Raw genomic sequence first — 20,960 nt, forward strand, 5'->3', positions numbered from 1 at the left:
AATTTTGACGAAATACTAATTTCGATGTGCTTTCACTACCGGTAGGATCGTGATCGGGGTCTAGCAGCAGCATATCCGCGTGGTTTAACCGATGGCGATCAGTTCAGTGACCGGGTCCGGTCGATGGAGCAACGGATCGACGGCAAAGCGTTGCCGGTGGTGGAAAAGAAACCGAAAGATTTGCTGCGCGCTATCGGCAAGATCGATAGCAGCGACTGGAACGTGAAAGAAATTGAGCGCAAGATCGAACAGTCAAAGAAGACGACCGACATAGGGAAAAGCCGCGAACGGGTACCGAACTGGAACCGGGAACAATTTCTCGCTCGGCAGAATCGGCTGATGCAGCCGCAGGACGACGAAAAGTATAAGGAGATCGACAGTTCGCTGAAGGCAATCGACAAACAGTTGAAGGAGGGCCACAATCTCGATCTAGGTGAGCGGGGCAAAAATAAGGTCGCACTCATTGCTGGACAGCTGCAAACATCGAAACAGGCGAAACAGCAGAAGCAGCAAGAGCAACAATCGGCACAGCAGGCTCAAAAATCGGTAAGTATATACATACAATTATAACGCATTACACTTCAACGGTTTTTTTTTAAATAAAAGTGTTACATCATTATTGTAGGGTTGGGGCATATCCCGGGAATCTGTTTTGGGAAATAAAGAGGTACATGGGGCTAAATTTGGTGATGGTCTAAATAACAGGCGGAAATAATATTGGATGTTCGACGTGCCAAACAAACCAAATATTATAAGAAAAACCGTTTGGTAATACCGGAAAGATCTCTTACCAGGAATCAGATCTCCAAGGATTCAAAAATCTTCAAGGATTTATAAAAAAAAGCAAGAACTCAAAATTGTACCAAAATTTCGATATTCTTCAATGATTTTCTAAGTGCTTTCATTACTGAGCATCTCGTGAATAAGAATAAATCTTCAATTTAAGTACCTTGAGTACTATTACTACTTCTCACCTGCGATATTTTTTTTCAACCTCAAGCCATTAGAAATCGCGTTATTCAATTCGCGTATTACTGTAGAATTGTTTCTATGTCTAGACTGTGTAGTTTTAAAGGGTTATAAGGTTGTTCGTTTGTGTACAATATCCTACAAATGGAACTGGACCAAGATATATTCTCTAAACACCTATCCTGATATTTACAGAACCAAAAGGCACTGGTCCTGACTGCAAGTGGTGTAGCGGAAAAGTGTCATTTCTGCAAGCAGCGTGTCTACTTGATGGAGAAAATATCGGCAGAAGGCTTAACGCTGCACCGTTCCTGTCTGAAGTGTCATCACTGCCACACGATTTTGCGCCTGGGCTCGTACGCGTTTGATCGGGACGATCCCGAGGGCCGGTTCTACTGTACGCAGCATTTCAAGCTGCCGGCGAAAACGCTCAAACCAGCATCGCGCAAATCGCAGGCCAAGTCACGCGTTTCGGGCCCTATCATTGGGCGCGTATACGATGCGAGCGATGCGGGTGTACGGGTCGGTACAATCGGTACGATTGCCGCCACTCCCGAGCAAGGTTCGTCGACGGTGGACTATCTCGCCCGGAACCGAACGCCCGACAACGATGATTCGGACGGTGAACCGAACATGGAGGTGATCGATGAGAATGAGTGGACCGACCGTAACTTTGGTACCGAGTCGGAACTCTCCGAGGCGGAACTGTCCAGCTCGGATGAATCGGACACGGACAGTGAGTCGGATTATGAAGAGACGGCCGGTTCGCCTCTCGGTGCACAAACGCTGCAGCTTGCATCGGAGTGGATCAGCGACAAACGGTTCTCAAACATGGTCGATAGCGATGCCGATTTCTACAGCTACTCAAGCGAAGGTAGGATTTGCTATAAAAACAAAATGTACTTTTTTGGAGTGCTATAATAACCCCAATCTCTCTTGCATTCCTCTTGCAGATGATGATGCTGATTCACAAACGGAGGGCGAAGAGTTGGCACGTGCGCGTGAGATGCGCCGACAGGAGGTGAAACTGATGCCACCGCCGACACTGCCAACCGACACCGAAACCGAGGTAAGACCGATTCGTTCCAATTCTCAACCGTTGGCCGGAGTTCCCGTTGTTTTACTTTTTCCCCCTTTCCTAGCACAACAAGGCAGGACCTTCGTTTTTGTTTTTGTCTCTTTCTTTCTTTTGGTGCAACTCTCGGTGGTATTGATTCCCTGTTGGGAATGGGATAGCTCAGCTCAGCTTGTAGGTGATAGACGGATGATAGACGTGATATTACAATGGTTTTTCTTTTCGTTTTTCTTTATCCACACTGTATGCCGTGAACGAAAAAAAAAACACACACACATACTTTCCATTTTAATTTCACCGCATCGTGCCCAATTTTGTTGTGGCCATGTTGCACATGCACCACATTACCATACCTGAATCACAATTCTTAACAGGTCGCCACCGTACAGAAAGTAAGCGAGAGTAATATCAGTGAACCGTCAGGCGTGGTTGTGGCATCTGCTTCCACGGCGCACCGTGCGCCGGAAGAGACTGCCGAGGATCGTGCCATTAAGGAGCGCATGCTGAAGAAGCTGAGCGTGCGTGAACAGTGGCTGCACGCGCAAAGTTCCTCTCCCGACCATGGCGAATCGAAATTAGCCGCAACGGAGTCAGCAACAACCGGTGGTGGTGGTGATGCGGGCAAAGTCAAAAGTACCTCCTTCTTCGGTGGGCTCATGAACAGCTTATCTACACTCATCAAACCGAAATCACAGAACTCACCACCAGCAAGCACACCATCCCCACCTCCACAAAAAGTGTCTTCGCTTGTATCACGTTCGTCATCACTTTCATTGCCTGTATCAATTCAATCGACACCGGAATGTACTGTACAGGCCGGATCTACACCATCCACCACTACAAACACCGGTACAGGTCACTATCACGATGCTATTCCACCGTCTCCAAAACCATCGCTAAAGGCTGAGAAGATCATACCAACGACTCCAGGCACAACGGGTAAGAATCCAAAAACCATACCACCATCACCGACGCCATCGCTCAAAAAACATCGCAAACATACGAAAGCCGATGCCTCGCCCTCACGCAACAGTGAGCGTGAGTTTGAACGGCTGGTACAGGACTCTACCAGTCAGCTATCTTCCTCACCGCACAGCCAACGGTCCGGTTCCGTTCTCAGCACCGCGAGCCGTTCGAGTCGGCACCGTGCAACACCGACCAAGGACACTCGTGACGATGCCGATGAGTTCCTGCGCCAGATAAAGCAAGAACAGCTAGAGGCGGAAAAACGCTCCAAAAAGCAAGAGGCGAAAAAGTTCAAAAGTAACATGCAATCGATTCGGTCCGCGGTCGACGGTGGACCCAAGGTGGTTGGCGTTAAAAGCGAAGCGGATGTGGCGAAGTTTTTCGCCGAAAATCAAAAAGCGCAGGCAACGAAAAAGCCCAAACAACTGCCGAACAAGGACGTAACGGCACTGCAAGCGAACAGTTTGGCACGCTATTTCCCGGGCAGCTCGGGTGCGAAGACTAGCACCACCGGTACACCCTCGTCCGTATCGAGTGTGGAAGGTTCACCCGCACTCGGTCGCAAAAAACCGAGCGAAGTCGACCTCCTGAAGTACTTTGGACCAGCCGGTGGTAACGGCAAGTCAAATGCATCTTCAACACCACCTTCGTCGGTAGTGTCACCGGTAATTTCACGCAAAAGCAGCATCGAATCACCTTCCCCGATACGCAAAACGAGTACCACCGCCACCCTGGTACCTAAACCGCCCGTTGTACCGTTGCCACCCAAGAAAAACATTCTCGCTTTTCAGCCGATTAGAAAATCCAAAACCGAAGTCACGATACAGGCGGCAGAGCCGAAAAAAAATGTTCTCGCCTTGCAACCGAAGGCACCGCAACCGAAAGCAACGCCGAAACCTTCTGGATCACCAAAACTGGAAACAAAGAAAAAGGTTAGCGCTTTATCCACAAGTCCCAAGAAGTCGTCATGTATCGATCCGGACGAACAATTGTTTGAGGATCTCCTGCAGGATGTAAACGATGAGTTGGTTGACACATTTGATGCAATCGTAGAAGAGTCGCGATCGAACAAATCAAGTCCCAAAGAGACGAGAAAGAATAAAACAACAACCAATGTAACACGTAAAGAATCGCCGAAGAAAACCAAGAAACAAAATGGAGCTAGCGCTTCGACGGAAGTTAAGCCCACCTCCGGTACGGGACAAGCTGTGCCTAAAATGACCATTAAAAGGCCACCGTTCAAGATCACGATGCCGGTAAAGATGCAAGAAACGCTCGAGGAAATTTATCTGGCCAGCCTGTCCAAGCTGGATACACGCTCATCTTCGCTGATTGATCTTACCAATCTCACGCCATCGGTGGAGACGGTGGAAGCATCCGGTAGTAACATTGCACCAACGCAGTTAGGTAAAGTTTTGGAAGAGCCTGAGGGAGATACGCGTCAAAGGTCGAGCAAGTCGCCACCGGCGACCGGTTCCTTTTGCGCGTCCTCCCAAAACGGCGACAGTGTTGAACTTACTTTGCAGCCCTTTCAGGCCCCCCAGCAACAGCAGCAGCAGACGACGAAAGCACCACACAACCGGCAAGCGAAAGATGCGAAAGCGACGCCGATACCGCCAGCGAAGACAACGAGGAAGGAGAACAACAACCAGCCGGCGATCGCAGCGGCGAAACCGACAGCAACGACGACGCTGGAAGCGAAATCGATGAATGGTCCAGTGGAAGTAACACCAGCAGCAAAGGCGAAGGCTGGCAGCCAGGTGAGCTTGGCAGCGAATCAAGCCACTCCACCGTCGGGTGGAACGCCAGCAGTTTCGAGGAAAGCTATTTCTAGTGTGCAGATTTCGTTGAAACAATCGGCACCAGCACCAGTAGTACCATCGGAACCGAACATCAAACAGCGTGATAGTACACTAAGCACCGATCCGTTGAAGGGAGCTGTTACGAAACTTCCCGTCTCGATGCAGACGAAACAGCTACAGAATGAGAGTAAGCATGAACCATCACATAAAAGTATCGCATCCAGTTCGATTGCGAAGAAGAGTGAACCAACACCACCTGTTGCTAAATCAGCCTTCGCGCCCGTATCCAAAGATCCGTTGTCTCAGAAATCTATCTCCATGCTGGAGCTGCACCGTACGCCAACAGTGAAGAAACAGGAAGAGAAATTAGATACATCCAACGCCCTTTGCAATGGTTTTGCCACACCAATTGCAAAGCGAAAACAACAGCCGGCGGTAGACAGAAAGGCAAATAAGACTGTAACTAGCAGAATTCCCGACCAACTCTCTACTCCCGATGTGAAGCATCAGAAGACAGAGGATAAGGATTTAAACAAAGCAACAAACCCACAACCCGAACATACCACACCTTTACCGCAAGAGACACGAGAATTGCACAAATCTGTGGAAAATGTGTCCAACAAAAATGCTACTGATTGCAAAGATGTGCTACCGAAAACTGGTCCGACGCCACATACCCGTTCCCGTACACTCTCATCCGATGAACAATGCTTTGAAGAGCTGCGTAAAAAGCATGAAGCTATTTTTGCTAACCAAGAAATCGCACAAGCACCGGAGGTCGTGAAGCCTCCTGTAGAGCAAGACGTTGCTTCCGCGGCAACGCCCAAAACGCTCTCCGATGTGCGTAACTCACTTATCGCTGCACAACCGGTCGCCAGCGTTACAACCACGCTGGAATTGGACGAACGCATTGACCCGCATTATCGGGAAGGTATCAATCAGCTTATGATGGAACTGATGCCGGGTATTGCTCTCGATACGGATGTACCGATACCGAAGCAACGTCAGAAATCTTCCTTCCACAAAGAGCTCCAAAAGCTTCAGCGTGCAAATGCGAACATTGTGTGTGGTCCTTCAGCCGAACCGAAGCTCCAAACGAAACCGACTGAAAACACCGACTACAAGATGGAAGTGATCCGTACGGCAAACACGGTGAAGCCCGCCGTTTCGGAAAAACGACAAGGCAGTGAAGAAAAAATGCAAATCCGTCTTGAGCGTTCAACGCAGATTAAGGAACAGTATGCGAAGGCACCGAGCGTGTTGCCATCCTTAGTGCCATCCAGCGCTGCTTCAAATAGTGCTAAAAAGCCAACATTTGTTATGCCAAACGTGCCTTCGGATATTGATAAGCATCGCGGAATTCTAAGTCGTGATAGAGTGCCTAGTAAGAAACAGGAAATTGAAGACTTTGAAGATTTGCTGGAAAAAATTGACGATGAAGCTGCAACGGCTGCAGATATTGATTTGGACGAGCTGCTAGCGGACGCTGAGGATGTACCGAAAAAGAATGTCGTTACTGCTGTACTTCGGGAAACTAAAAATTCAGACAGGAACTCCACTGTGTCTGGAGTGGATAAACAGGGACAAGTTAAAATGGAATCTAAAACGTATGGAGCAAGCAGTAAACGTGTGGAGACAAGTGCGTCGAAACCTGTAAGCAATGTCACTAAGAACAGTGGTGTAAATGCCAGCACGAACCGTCTGTCGGAAGCAAAGTTGAACGAAACTATTTCACAGCTAACAGATAAAATGAATCAATCACGTATAAGCGGTAAACCAACTTCACCCCAAAAAGAGCGTACTGAGGCGGAACCTTCGAAGGATGTGTTTACGAGTCTGTTCAACACCACCGATGCGTCACAAACTGATTTGGACATGTTTGAGGAGCTGTGCAAGAAGGAGGATCCAGAACCGAAGCAAAATCGATCTGATTTGGTGGATAGTTCTACCATCGCACATTCAACAGGTTCACCCAACGCTGCTATCATGCCGGATGTAATAAGCTCCACGAAAAAGCCTTCCATCGATGAGCCGAAGGCGTTGAAGATTCTTGAATGTATAGATACGCTTAAGCAAGGCGCTAGTGTAGCGATGAAAGTGGATACTATTGTGCCATCAATAGTACCTCTGGTAGTACCGCCGCAAGAGATTCAGGTGTACACGCTTCACACAGCTGGTAGTGCGTCGCAGGAAGATGAGAAGGATACTCAGCCTCAGCCTTCAACGCAGGGTATGTCGGGTGATTACGCTCACATCCTAAAGGATATAACGTCCGGGCTGGTTGGAGCAGATTTTGCCGCACCGGTTGTGTATGAGCCTCCGGTACGTGAGGAACCAACTCCACGCAAGGAGCGGCACGATTTCCAAGCATACAAGCAACTGCTGGAGGAGAAATCGTCCCGCGAAGAACCAGTCCCGCTAAGCTCAACAACGACGGTGATTGAACCACAGCCTCAGCGTCCACTACGGCGGCAGAAGAAGTTTGACCGTACCGACACCAGTTCTCCGGTGCGTGCATTCGACAACTCGATCTGCATTGATCCGTGGCGGGCACGTAAATCGGCCAGCATCGAAAACATTGCAATCGAGCAGGTGTTTGTAAAGCAGAACGATGCCGTCGTGGACACGTTCTTTGTCGTGCCGGACACAAGACAGCAGTCGGTGCAACGTTCGTCTAAATTGCGTCGTTCGAAATCGTACGACCGGCTAGCGGTACCGATGAGTGGCCAACGACGCGGTTCCATGAAGCAGAAACAATCACTGGAAGAGTTGCGTGACTTTGGATACGATGTGGAACCATCCTCACGGTCACGCCATTTGGTTGATCCACGCCTCCGTCATATAGATCTCGATCTTGGTTCGGATGAGGAGCTGGCAAGTCTTCGTGATCACCCCGCGAGACGCTGGCAAACCGGGACCAGTAAATTCCGCAAGAACAAATCTATGACGGATGTGGGCGCTGGTCCACGGTCCGCACGGGGCAAGGATACACGGCCAGTAGAACCACCGAAGGTGGATATCGATCGTGAATCACCCAGACCGCGCACGACTGACTTCTCCAAGTGGGAAGCAATACTCGATAGAGGCGTCACCTATTACGAAGGTGGTGCCAAACCGAAACCGGATATAAAGAGTTTGGAGAAGCGCATCGAAGATTTGGATGTTCGCCGTGCCCGACCATTGCGTCGGAAGGCGATCCCGAAAGACTACGATCCGGATGAGTACGTGCCACGAATCAATCGTCGCGGTGCTGATCTGTACGACTATCCCGATCCAACACTGCCGCGTGACTACGATCCGGAGGAGTACGTGCCAAAACCGTCCCGTGCTCATGCTGTTCCATCGCCCCCGGGTCAACCACTGCCACGTTCGTACGATCCGGATGAATACATCCCGAAAGCAAATAGACGTGAGCAGGCGTGTTATGAAGTACCGGTTGCGATACAGCGTACTCCGGCAAAGTACTACAAGGATCCGTACTACGCGGCAGATGAGATGCCCATGCACTATCCAGGACCTTCGGTACCTCTCGGTCGATCGAAAACAGCGTCGCACGTACCAACAACAAGTGTAGCAGTGCCTGTCACGACCACTGCCAGCAGAGGCGGATACGAACGTGAACCACCGGCGCGTGATATTACACGCTCGCAGTATTCTCGCCGTTACGATGCAGAGGATCGTCATATCGTCGACCGTAGCCATCGGCTGCACGAGAAGACGAACAAATTCATACGGACACAGCTGACGCGAAACGATCCGAATCCTTACATTCGGGAAATGATCGAGAATGATAGTGATGATGATTACCATTATCCTACGGCTAGTAGTGGAGCAGGCGGTTACCATCATCAAAGACCTGGACTAAGCAGTACTTCAAGCAGTATGGCTTACGGTACTGGTTCGACGTACGGTAGCTCTGGGGCAGCCGCTATGAGTCGCATCCAGACTAAGGCGATCACCCAACCGTCAAGAATGTTGCAGTACGGTGCTCGCAAAGAATATCCAACGACCTCGACCTTTGGTGGCGTTGGTAGTCGATCGGGCGCCAACTCCTATGACCATCGTCGCCGTGGTGGTGGTGGTGGAGGTGATCCATCACGTACACGTGACAACTGCAATATTTCGTAACGCCTTGACAGATGGAGTGACCATTCTCTACTGTCCCGGCTAGTTACAGAACTCCCACCCAAAGTACCTCCTGATGTCCTCCACTTTATCCGGACACTTTTGATAAAACATTTCACCATTCACAACTTACCAACCTGGACAAATGCTGTCCAAAGACCACGCAAGAGCACCATTCAGCTTCACTCATAGACCGTCTTGACCGTCGCAACCGTTTACTAGAACGCTTCCCATATTAGTCCTACACACACTCGATACCATGTGGAGACCGTTACATCGTCAAACCATTCAAACCGTTCGATCGTGTGTTTCTATGTGTCTGATTGAGTGTTTGTGTGCGTGTGTGTGTTTGCATATCATCTAAACTCGATCGATAATCGTTTCGTCGTGATCCCTCGCCCCACAAACATATGCTCCAACCATCCATGCTGTGTGATAACTTTACCAAAAACAAAAATTCAACTCACCAACTCGCCACCCTGCTCAACCACTCTTTCAATGCCCACCAATGGCTATGCCATTTAAGAAAAAAAAAGAAAGAAGAAAAATCGGCCTATTTGCTCTCTGATATTCCAATTACCAATGTCCACCTGCTGTTACTGTTCCTGGGTACGATTTGATCGTGTTTCAAATCTGGCTAATTATTCGGGGTTATGGGAATGAGAGACAAAAAGCAAAAAGCAAACAGAAAAATGACGAGAACGAAGTCGCAAACCAACGCAAATCCGCAACCACATCCGCACATTTTGTTGCAACGGTTTCATCTCGCTGTGATAGCACGTTTGGGGGGAAGCAAAGTGTGCATAAGAAAGCCTCAAGCAAGTCTCGTCCACGCCAAGTGTGACAAAACGAACTGTGCGAAACTGACGTACTCTCTCGGAGGTAATCCTTGCTGTTTCGGTGTGTACGATGTTAGTTGTGTTTCTTTTCTTTTCTTTTTTTGTTTTTGTTACAATCTAGTTGAGTTTACTTTTTCATTTATGCGACCATTCTGCTGTTTATACTTAACTTTGTTTTGCCACTGTGCGTTTCTAATCAGTTCGTTAATAGTTTTGCGTTTTTTTTTATCATCGTTGTTTTTGTTATTTACTTCTGATTTTTTTACTGTTTATCTCATGCTTTATTTCTTTTTACATCATTCTTATTATTCTTATTGGTATTGTTTGCTTTATATTACATTATTTTTGTTTTAAGTAAAAAAGATTGTTTCATTTTCGAGCTTCTTATTTCGTATCGAACACCTTCATAATTGGAATTGTGACGCTTGCTTGTGTTAAAAATGTTTTCCATAATATAATGCTGCTGCTTCATATTAAAGTTACCAAACCAGATAAAAATGGCGGAGGACTATCCGTACGACAAATGATTCTTTTAATCGGATTTTAAAGTAGGAAACGTTTTGCGATGCGATTAAATCGTACCCCAATGTTTTCCAGGAGTTTACTAACAGAAAATACCGCTATGCTGGAAGATGTAAAGTGAGAATTGCACCCTCAATCGTTGCGAATCTTGCATACTAACGTTGTGCCTTAACTCGCAACCATTCGTTACAGTGCTGTGCTGCTGCTCTGTGTGTTTTGTGTGTTTTGCGCATCGGCGTTCGTTCCAGTAACGAACACACAATAACCAGCTCAGAAGCGCTAATATGTGCCCCGATGTGTTATCTTTAAAACAATCAATGTTTGCCATAACGTTCCTTAACGAAATATACTAATTTGATCACTCTTTCTCTTTAACCTTTCCAGGGTGCGTCCGATTCAGAGGTAAATTCGACGGAAATATCGACGGATTCGGAGTTTGACGATGAGCAACCGCAACGCGTACCGCCCTCGTTCCATCTGGAGTTTAAACCGTTGGTGGAGGTTGATCCAACGATAAAGCTAGTCCAAAACCGTGCACCACTGGCTGTACCGCGACCAGGGGACTACGTGCTGAGCAAGACGGCCAGCACGGAGGGTATTGCATCGAAGAAGAGCTTGGAGCTGAAAAAGAAGTATCTGCTTGGCGAGGGTACGACCGGGTTGGGCATTCTCAAGTCCGGCTCGGCATCGGCGCTTGATTCCAAGTTTAAGTCGTTCCACTCGAACATAACCGAATGTCAGAAGCTGCTCAACCCAGCGGCACAGATAAGCCCGACTATGCAAACGTTCCTAAAGCAAAGCACGACCAACCAACCGTCCGTGGATAATCGGACAAGGGAAGAATCTTCCCTTCCCGTACCGTCACTACCGGTGGAGTCGGTAAATGATACGGAGAAGGAGAACGTGTACGAAGGCAAACGTACCGGACCGGTTGGCAATGTTAACAGCGGTGGTAGTGCATTGGTTGGTGCTAACAAGCGATCATCACTTATAGAAACCATCAATACCACGCTGGTCGAGAACAAGCTGAACGAGATCAAATCGAACGAAAGCTTCCCACTGCCGGGGAAGGAAGATCAGAAAGCCGAACAACCGGGCACGGCCGAACAACAGATCCAGTCACAGAACGCATCACCCGTTACGAAGTCGAAGCATCAGCAGATGGAAACGGATGGTGTCGGTAACGGGCACCTAGAACACACCGCTAAGCTAAGAAACAATATTAACAACAATAACAACAACACTAGCAACAACCATAACAACAATAATAACAACAACAACAATGATGGTGAAGTGATGGAAATTATCGATCTGGTAACGCCGGAAAAGGTGAAGGATTCGTCACCGACCCATCGTGACCGGGCGGCAAATGAAACAACCGCTGAACGACTGGAGCACAAATACATAACGAACATGAAGCACGCGTACATCGATCTGACGACTGATTCGCCCAACTGTGATCGTTCGCTGGTAGAGACGACGCTCGACTTTAGCATTGCACCGTCAAAGATTGCTAACGAACGACCGACAAATTCGTCCGCCGTACCAGACATCATCAGCAACATTCGCATCGATAGCAACGAAAACAAAATCGAACAGCACGCAACGAACGGTGAGGTAAAGCAGAAGCACGCTGGGAAGGTAACACCGCCCGAACAGCAAAGCCTTGTGCAGGGTAACCAGCAGCAGGAAGAGGACGGATGTCACGAAACTACACTACAGGTGCCGGACGTACCCTGGACGAAGGAGGAAGAGATCGAATCGGACAGCATCTCGGAGTCCGGTTCGAACAGTAGCGAGATTAGCAGCTCGAGCAGTAGCACTAGTAGCAGCAGCACCTCCAGTGTGGACGATATTCCGCACTTTATTCTCGATTCGACGACCAGTCCGGAGACGCAGAACGATGAACGGTTCGTGCCACGGTTGGAGGTGCGCGACGCTACCGGCGAGCTGATGCAGATCGACAGTCTAATGATCATTGACGGGCGTTACATCGGTGATCCGGAGGATTTGAAGTTGATGGAGAAGCTACCGCCGGACACGAAGATAGCGGCACAGATGCTGCAGGCGGAAATTAACCAGGATAGCATAAATACGGTTATTGAAGGTATTGCACCGCATGCCGATACGGATGATGAGGGTGGACGAACGCGCCACGAGCCGAACGATCAGGGCGATGCGTTGGCAATGAAGAGCGATCTAGAGGAGGGCGAATGTGCCAGCACACCGACACCAGATCCGGTGAAGTCGAACACGGTGGATGAGCAGATGGTTGCTCCGCTGTCGAACTTTGTTTCCCAGCGGAATCCAGGCTTTAAGTTTGATTCGCGAAATGAAAACAAAATCGACACACTGAAGAATTTGCCGTTCGTGCTCGATGCGGATCAGCGGAGTACGTTGCAGAAATCGATGCATTTAAATTTGACCCAACACAAACCGGCGGTGGACGGTGAAACCGACACGGAACAGACACCGATGGCGGGTGATTTGTCTGCCGTAAAGTTGATCTCCTCACCGACGGTAGCTGCTGCTGCTGTTGGTGGTCAGAGTTACGTCAAACCCGCCCAGGATGCTGATTCCGACTCGCAGGACGACACGGAAGTAACGACACAGAACAATCTCACCGAAACGGAATTGTCGGACTGGGCAGCGGATGATGCGGTGTCGGAGAACTTTGTCGACCTGGAGTTTGCGCTTAACTCCAACAAGGGTACGATACGCCGAAATCACAAACCGAAACATTTGCGGCTTCACCAGCAGAAAAAGCTGCCAAATAATAATGGGGACGGTGTTGCGTTACGTACAATGTCGGATCGTTACGCGTCGGCGGTAACACCGCGCAATGGTATTACCGCGACGGAGGATGGCATTATACGCAATCTAGCGCTGGAGGATATAGAATTTATGGATACCGGGTCGGAGGAGGAAAGTTGCATCGAAACGTACTCCACCACCAATCGGATGATGTTGAAAAATCGTGGCTACATGGAAATTATGGACCCATCGCTAGAATCCAAACGTACCGTGTATCCACCTCCGGTAGTCCCGTACAGTGGTACTCCACAGCCGAAGCTAGTAGAAGCGATCAACAATCAAATTACCGGTCGACAGATGGACTACATCGAACAGGGTTCGTATCTTCTCGCTAACGATGATGCTAAAACGCCCATGAATGAGGAACCGGTGGGAAAGATTACATTTTCCGCCCTGGCTGCTGCTGCTGCTGCTGGTCAAACACTGAAGCAAGTCGAACAGACAAGCTCCGTGGAGAGTGCGCATGACATCGAGGAGGATAGCTTGTTGTTGGTAAGCTCGTCCCAAGGTACGGCTACCGCTACGACAACGAACAGTACCACAACAAATGAGGAAAGTGATGCACTAACGATGATAGCACCGCTCAGTACGGCTGGACATGTAGATACGGAGATAACTCCAAGCGTACCGCCAACCGGTGCTGGTAGTAGCGGACGGGGCAGTGCTACCTCCTTCAGTTCTTCGCTTCAACTCGCCGGCATTAATAGCAATGGTCACAACGAGCCAGAACTTACAACTAGATCCAATTCCCGGTCGCGGGACGAAAGCCCTGTAAGGAAGATATCCGTCGAATCGTTATCCGGGAAGCGTAGCAGTCTGGAGCGCAAGGACGTACGGAAGGATTCGCTCAAAAGCATCGAAGACATCGGGTACGAGAAGTACGTGAAACGGTTGCAGCAAAAGATACAACAGATTAGTAACGCACGCGATTCGCTGGAGGTGAAGAAAAACAAGCGAAAGTCTTCCAAGGGTGAGATGGTGCTCACGCTGTCGGAAGCGGATAAGGAGACGGAAGAGCACGAGCTAGAGTACGCACGATCATCGAACAGGCACAGTTCCCAGGGGGAGATTGAATATCCGGCGGTAAGCGTTACGCCTGATAATGTCAAACCGAACCTGTTTCAGGTGGTTGAGCCGGAACCACCGAAAAGTGTGGAGAAGAAAATTGAAGAAATCACCAAGGAGCGGGTTAAGCAGAAGGATCTCATACATGATCTAGTCATGGATAAGCTGCAAACGAAGAAGCAGTTGAATGCGGAAAAACGTCTCAACCGTAGCCGTAACCGTAGTAACGTTCTAGTCGGTCAGATCACATCGTCTAGCAATAGTAATGGTACTGGTGGAGTGGTGGACACCGTTGTCGACGCACCATCCACAACTGCCACCGAAGTGCGTGACCTTTCCGCCAACGTTAGCTTCCGATCAGGTTGTGCCGGTTCGGTGAAGGAGTTGGAACGAACACCTCTGGCGGTTAGTAACCAACCCAACATGTACAGAGGGGCGATAGTGTCGATGCGTACCCTACCATCGCCGATGGTACCGAGCATCAAATCAAGTACCTCCAGTGCCTGTGACGCGTTGAAGGAAAACCTTGGTTTCGCCAACGGTAATAAATCCCAGGACCTCCACAGTAGCATTCTAGCAACCACCTACCAACAGCAGCAGCTAATAACGCCGGATGAGCAGCTAAGCAAACCGCTTACAACGGATCAGCTGCGGGAAGAGGCACGCTCACGGGCACGTCTAAAATCTAACCAAGATTTGGGTCTGTCGCCCGAAGATCGGTTACTGTTGCTGCGCAAAAAGTACCACATCACGATGCGCGGTCTCACCGATGATGACGATGCGGACGCAGATCCGAACAAATCGGACGACGCGAAGTATAACGACCAACAGCGTACGAAGCTGATCACGTCGAAAAGCGTTAACGATGTGTCGATGCTGAAGCAACAGCAACCGGGTATGGCGGCGCACCGTCATCCACTGCATCAACATCATCATCATCAGCCGGGTTTGCTCGTAACGAGCGGCGCCGGCAAACCGGACCCATCCATCCCTGCCGGGGAACGTCAGTCTAATCCGCCCAAACAGCTCAGTGACTACATCTCCGATCCAAATCTCGTACACAGCAGTACGATCGAGCAGGATACCGGTACGGAGGTGCGGTTGCGTACGCGCGGCAAACGCAAGGATCGCGAACGGCGCAAAAGCATTATCGAGAAGGTGTCGGAATTTTTCAACGGACGTAAAAAGGCCGAAGGTAGCAAGGAATCATCGCCGACGAAGGACCGTCCCAGCCTGCTCAGTGCGAATGGTGGTCCGTCCGAGACGGCCACTGCCAGCACCTCCAGCACCGGCGGTGGAGGATTTTTGCGCTTTAAAATCTCACCAAAGCTGAAGGACAAATCAAAGGTACGTGCATTTCTTGGGGACTTGATGTGGGTTTTGGACATACGGAAAAAGAAGAGATTTGAAACAAGAAGGATATGTTTTTTGGAAATGGAAGAACTTTTAATCTGGTGACGGTGAATGAACCCTTCCATCTGTGGGGTCTACTACATTTATACCATTTCAACCGATATTCATGTTCGCTTGTTGGTTAGAAACATTTGATCATATTTTCCATTGTCTGCGTTTTGTTTCTCTACTCCACAGTCATGCTTTGATATGAGGAACATTAGTTGTGGTGTAAGCGCTTTTTTGTTTTTAGTTTTTTGTTTCGTTTTCATACGTTCTGTTTCGTAGTCCTGTTTGAATTGTTGCGTTCTTACATTGCTAGTAACAAGCATGCGCTTAAATTATTTGAATCATTAATGATTGTTTTCATTGTTTGAAAATGTTTTAAAGAAATGAACAAACTATTATTTTCTCTTTTGATATGTTGACTTTTCTCATTAAATTCATCAATGTGTCTAATTCTTAAAACATTTTCTTATTTATTATTAGATTTTGCTCTCTTTCTATTAACTTTAATTGTATTTTTTTTAATGTTTCTTTCTTTCATGTTACCGTTTTGATACTTTTAATACAATTTTATTGTTACGCTAATTGTACCTACTAACTAATAATTTGGATTAATATTCCCTCTTTTTATTGATGAGGAAACGTTTAACAAAAATGTTTTATTTTCGGCCATTTTACATATTATGCCATAGCGTGCAATCTACTTACTTCAACTCCTCAATTAATTTCTCTAATAACTCCATTAATCGAACTTTTATTTGTAATCTAACCTGTGTTATTAAATGTTGCTAAAAATCCTCTAATATCCTTCAATTTTCCATTAGTAGTAGAAAAAGCTAGAGATAAAGCACTCTTTAGACCATTGAAAATCCTAGCACGGCACACAGTAGAGTAGTGAAGTTAATAAAAAATTTGTTTGGATTGCTACTTAAAGCTTTTAAAAAGTGTATTAACGTATTTTACATCATCATCATCTTTCTCAGACGAAAGAAAGTTCACCGTACGGCAGGTGTGCCTCCGATGACTGCCTCAACAGCAATGGCGGTTTGCCAGCGATGGCTGCCACACCCGTTACGACTGCGGACGTTAATGCGGTGCTTAATCATCACAACAGCTACACACCGATCGGACGTAAGGAAGCGGAAGAGTTGGAACCACCACCGATACCGCCGCTTCCATTAAACTACGAGCGCTCTGACGGTAGGTTTGGAAACTAGGAAATGTTTTTCTTCTTATATTAATTAAATTGTTTTTATTTGGTCTCTATTACACACCAGACGAAGCGGGTGCCGCCAACGAATCGAAAAACGAAATGAAAAAAATACGTGCAATGTCGAAAACATCGAGACAAGCGGAATTGAAAAGGTATGTAACGGCTCTACAAAGAAAAAAAGGCCATCCCCACAAAAGTGTAACGCAATTTTCTTCCCGTTTATAGACTGAGAATTGCTCAAGAGATACAACGAGAACAGGAAGAAATAGATGTAAAGATCAAAGATCTGGAAACGCGCGGCGTAGAAATCGAGAAGGAGCTTCGGGGCGAGAGTGAAACTCTCAAGAAACCGGCCAGCAATTTGGGTGCTAACGATGAAGGGCTGGTGAAGGAATGGTTGGAAATTATGAGCAGCATCACGCGGCTGAAGGTGCGGGACGATGAGCTCAGCATACGGCAGCAGGAGCTGCAGCTCGAACATCGGCACGCGCAACTAAAGGAAGAGCTCAACATGCGGTTGTCATACGGCAGTACGTTACTCACCCCTCCTTGAGCCACAGTGCAGTATGTGATTGTTCTTTATTTTTCCAAATCCCTTTACAGAGCTTGATAAGAACTCTTCGGACGTTGCGGCCGAGGGTGCGATACTGAACGAAATGCTGGAAATCGTTGCCAAGCGGCAAGCGCTAAGACCATCGCCCGACACCAAGGCGACGGCGGCAGCTGTCGCAGCAGTTGCTGCCGGTGCCAGCATATCCAAACCGAACGCAACCTTCACTGCTCGGATGCCTAAAGATACAGATGTAAGCATTATACGCAACTTTACTTCCAAATTTTCACCACTTTTCATTTGTTTTCTACTGTGTATGGCTTGCTGCTTAGTAGCCATAATGGTCACCTTAACAAGCTAACGTTTTGCTATAATATTCGCTACATTTTAGAGTGTATACGATTGTATATAGAGATTAAAACTAATGCATGTGTTACTGTATGGAGCACAATAAACACGATTGTAGGGACAATTCGAACATACAGTTTTGTAGAGTCATAATTCGTAAAACCTATTTTCCTGGCAAACACTTTACATCCTATAACTTGCACTTTAGATAATGCAACATACATAAATAAAACAAACAGAACAACAGAAATTAAACTACTACAGCAGCACATTAAACTACTATTCAAGCGCACGGTTTTTGTTTGTTTGCAAAACAAATTACGCACATTATTTGAATTCACACTAACATGTACACGCATTACTGTTCTTTTTTTATTTAAATGATAGAACTTTTATTTTTTTGAAAAATATATTTTCATTTTAACAGCAATAAAAGTTTTGTATTTTATTTTAGTTTTTTAAGCATGTTTTGTACTGTATTTTTGTACCAATGTTTGCACCCTTTATGTTAAGTGTAAAAATATTTTTTGTTTATTGTTTTTGAGTTTTAATAAGAACAAAATTGAATCGTACAGAATTTATATGATTTGAACGAATTGTTAATGAAGTTTTTAATTCCTTTTATACGTTTGGTTGGTTTGAGATATTTTATTTAAAAAATATATCGTTTTATAATTAGCAAGTTTTAACATTCACCTTCATTAATATTATTTGAATTATGATGTAATTTATGATGTAAATTTTAAATAGTAAACTTATGTAGATCCTTCACTACTGTTTGATCAAATATTTTAAACGAATTGATTATAAAATATAAATAGTTGTAAAATCGTAACGTAGATGTTGAAGATAATCCTCGTATATCGTCGATTCTCTGATTTACGTCAGAAAATTGTATCAGGTTAGTAAATATTTTTAAATGTCACAAATTTTATAGCAAACCAGTTTTTGGTATAACATTTTTTTACCCCAATTGATTTAATATTTTAATTTCGTAACTATTCTATTCTATTCTCTTTCTAGATATAAATTTCATACCGGTATTTGATGGTAACAGCAAATAGCATCGGCAACTGTAGTGTTTTTTTTGCTGTTTGTTTCGCTGACCAGTGATTGATGACGGCACACCTTCGTAGAGCAAGCGCGACTATTTTACACTAAACTCATGCAACCTTCAGGTCAACCTTCAGTGCTGGTGCTTTGATTAATTGGTTTGTTAGCATTACAAAAAAAACGAGAGAGCTGGGAACCAAAATCTGTGTAAATTTGTAAAATCGTGCATTATACGTTTAAGCGAAACTGAATGTGAATGAGAGATGAGAGACTCGTTACGCACGGGGAAGTACGGTGTGAAAGATATAGGAATAGAGTTTAGCACCGAAACGAACAAAATGGCACCCGCACACGCACACGAACGAAGAACGAAGCAATGATAAAAAACGATCCTTGCGCAAGGCGTGTAAAGTGATGCAGATGAACGTATTGCAAAGGCACAGGGTAAATTTGTGGTAGCGATCACACAGGGAATATGTGTTAAAAAAAAACGAATAGTGTGTCACTGTAGGCGAAAGAGAACAATCCTACGGGGACAATAAAAGAAAAACAAAAAATCCATAAATTAACACACAAACGTGTTGTGTGGTTCAGGAGTCAAATTGTGACCGTACACGGTAACGTAGAAATGGTAGATTTTGAATTCGATTTTGTCAGCTCTGTTCCTCACTTTACTTCATTTGGCCTAAATCGACCTGCAAACGCACGGTCCTGCCATATATACTGGCATACTAGACTTATCTTTACTACCGCAACCCGGACCTTTTTTTTGTCGTGTGTTAGGTTTTTGTTTCACTTTCATTATCTTGTTTTTCGGTTTGCTGCTTGCTTACTATTACTGTTCAATATTTTATATTTGTTTCTTTGTTTACTTTTCTCTTTCTTTTATCGTTTTTCGTTTTTTTTTTCATCTTGCAAACCAGTTTTACGTAAATAGTTGTTTCTTTTGCATAAGTTTTGCACTTTCTGCGAACGAGTTAGACTGTCCTTGTGGATAAAACAATGGTAAAGAGAAGTTAGGAGTTTTGATCGTGCACATACAAAACATGAACAAGTTAGGGATAAATTAGAACTAGCTGCTGTCGTTTTGCATACATATTTATTTTAAAAAGAAACAAGTTTTGTTTTGTTTAAGACATTGATTTTGAATACAAGCTTCAAAAAGATGTTTACTAAGGACCGCTGTTCCACGTACTGCGAGACTGAGAAAGAAAACTGTGGAAAAATTTTGTGGTGTGAAAATCGGAATTCTACGGCAGCCATTTTGTACCGGTTTGCTTTTTTATGTGTTCATGTCTATTTTGTGTGTGTTAATGTTTGTGTGTTTTTTTATGTAAATCAAATCCCAACAGCCAGTGAAATTTAACGAAACGCCTTTCACTCATCCCCGTTTATGAATATCTGTTAATTGTACGCACACTACAAACAAAAAATCTCTTGTTAAAATAGCCTTTGTTTGTTTGGCGCTATTCTGTTCATGTTTTTAATTTTTCTTTTTTCCCCCACGTTATGGGTACCGTCAGGACTTAGTTAAGGTGTTCAGTATTAAGAAAACAAAGGACGTACGCCAAACGCTATAAACAGCCCTGCTCTAACACACTTCTAATGAAATATATAAATGGAATTGAGAAATAACCAATACACAAAGTGTATAAATTCATTACATGTTTGCTTTATGTTCGTTTTATTAAGTTTTTATTTCTATTTATTTTTAAATATTATTCGAAAGTGATATTTCCTCTTCGTCGTTTTTTGTTGTTGTTTTGTTTCTTTTACATTTTCAAGTAATGGTTATATTTACTTTCGCATGTAAATTTCATCGCTAGATTTAAAAAAAAACGGAAAGGTATCAGAACCGATTTGTCAAGGCATAGCCCAAGAGCAACGGTACGAAAGAAAATGTCATAAATTTTAAAAAATAGCAAACCTGCAAAGTAGTTGGAAATGTTTTATATTTCATCACAACATGAGTGCCCAAAATAATCCTTACAAAACTAGAAGGAAAAAAAACAGAGAAAGCTAAAACGCGCTAGGAAATTGCCACATGGTAAATTATCAGGGGTCATGTAACAAAACGAGGAAACGCAAACGTCCTTGCAGATGAGTGGTGGGTGATGTGTTTAACAAAAGTAAGGGAAATCATTGTAATGTAATTTATATGAGGAAAATGTAAAGCATATGTAACCATGTTGATAAAGGCAAGCAATTTTTTTTTTCAAAT

General features: G+C 45.6%; 1 protein-coding gene across 7 annotated transcripts in view; it reads left to right on the plus strand.

Annotated features, from left to right (window-relative positions):
• LOC125766470 (F-actin-monooxygenase Mical) overlaps nt 1-19,915 on the plus strand; it is a 61,762-nt gene extending 41,847 nt beyond the window's left edge. For 5 of the 7 annotated variants that reach the window (XM_049432493.1, XM_049432474.1, XM_049432485.1 and 2 more), the window contains 4 exons: nt 46-546; nt 1,165-1,843; nt 1,923-2,038; nt 2,419-9,617. In XM_049432493.1, the coding sequence (XP_049288450.1) occupies nt 46-546; nt 1,165-1,843; nt 1,923-2,038; nt 2,419-8,940 (7,818 nt within the window). In that variant the 3' untranslated portion in view covers nt 8,941-9,617. Of the gene's footprint in view, nt 1-45; nt 547-1,164; nt 1,844-1,922; nt 2,039-2,418; nt 9,618-10,682; nt 15,525-15,767; nt 15,801-16,558; nt 16,776-16,852; nt 16,941-17,013; nt 17,319-17,391; nt 17,592-18,709 lie in introns of those variants that run through there. The other 2 variants (XM_049432518.1, XM_049432526.1) reach the window with 2 other exon arrangements.
• Nucleotides 19,916-20,960: the final 1,045 nt, after the last annotated feature.

This window comes from Anopheles funestus, chromosome X (assembly GCF_943734845.2).
Source record: "Anopheles funestus chromosome X, idAnoFuneDA-416_04, whole genome shotgun sequence".
In the NCBI taxonomy this organism is placed as follows: domain Eukaryota; kingdom Metazoa; phylum Arthropoda; class Insecta; order Diptera; family Culicidae; genus Anopheles; species Anopheles funestus.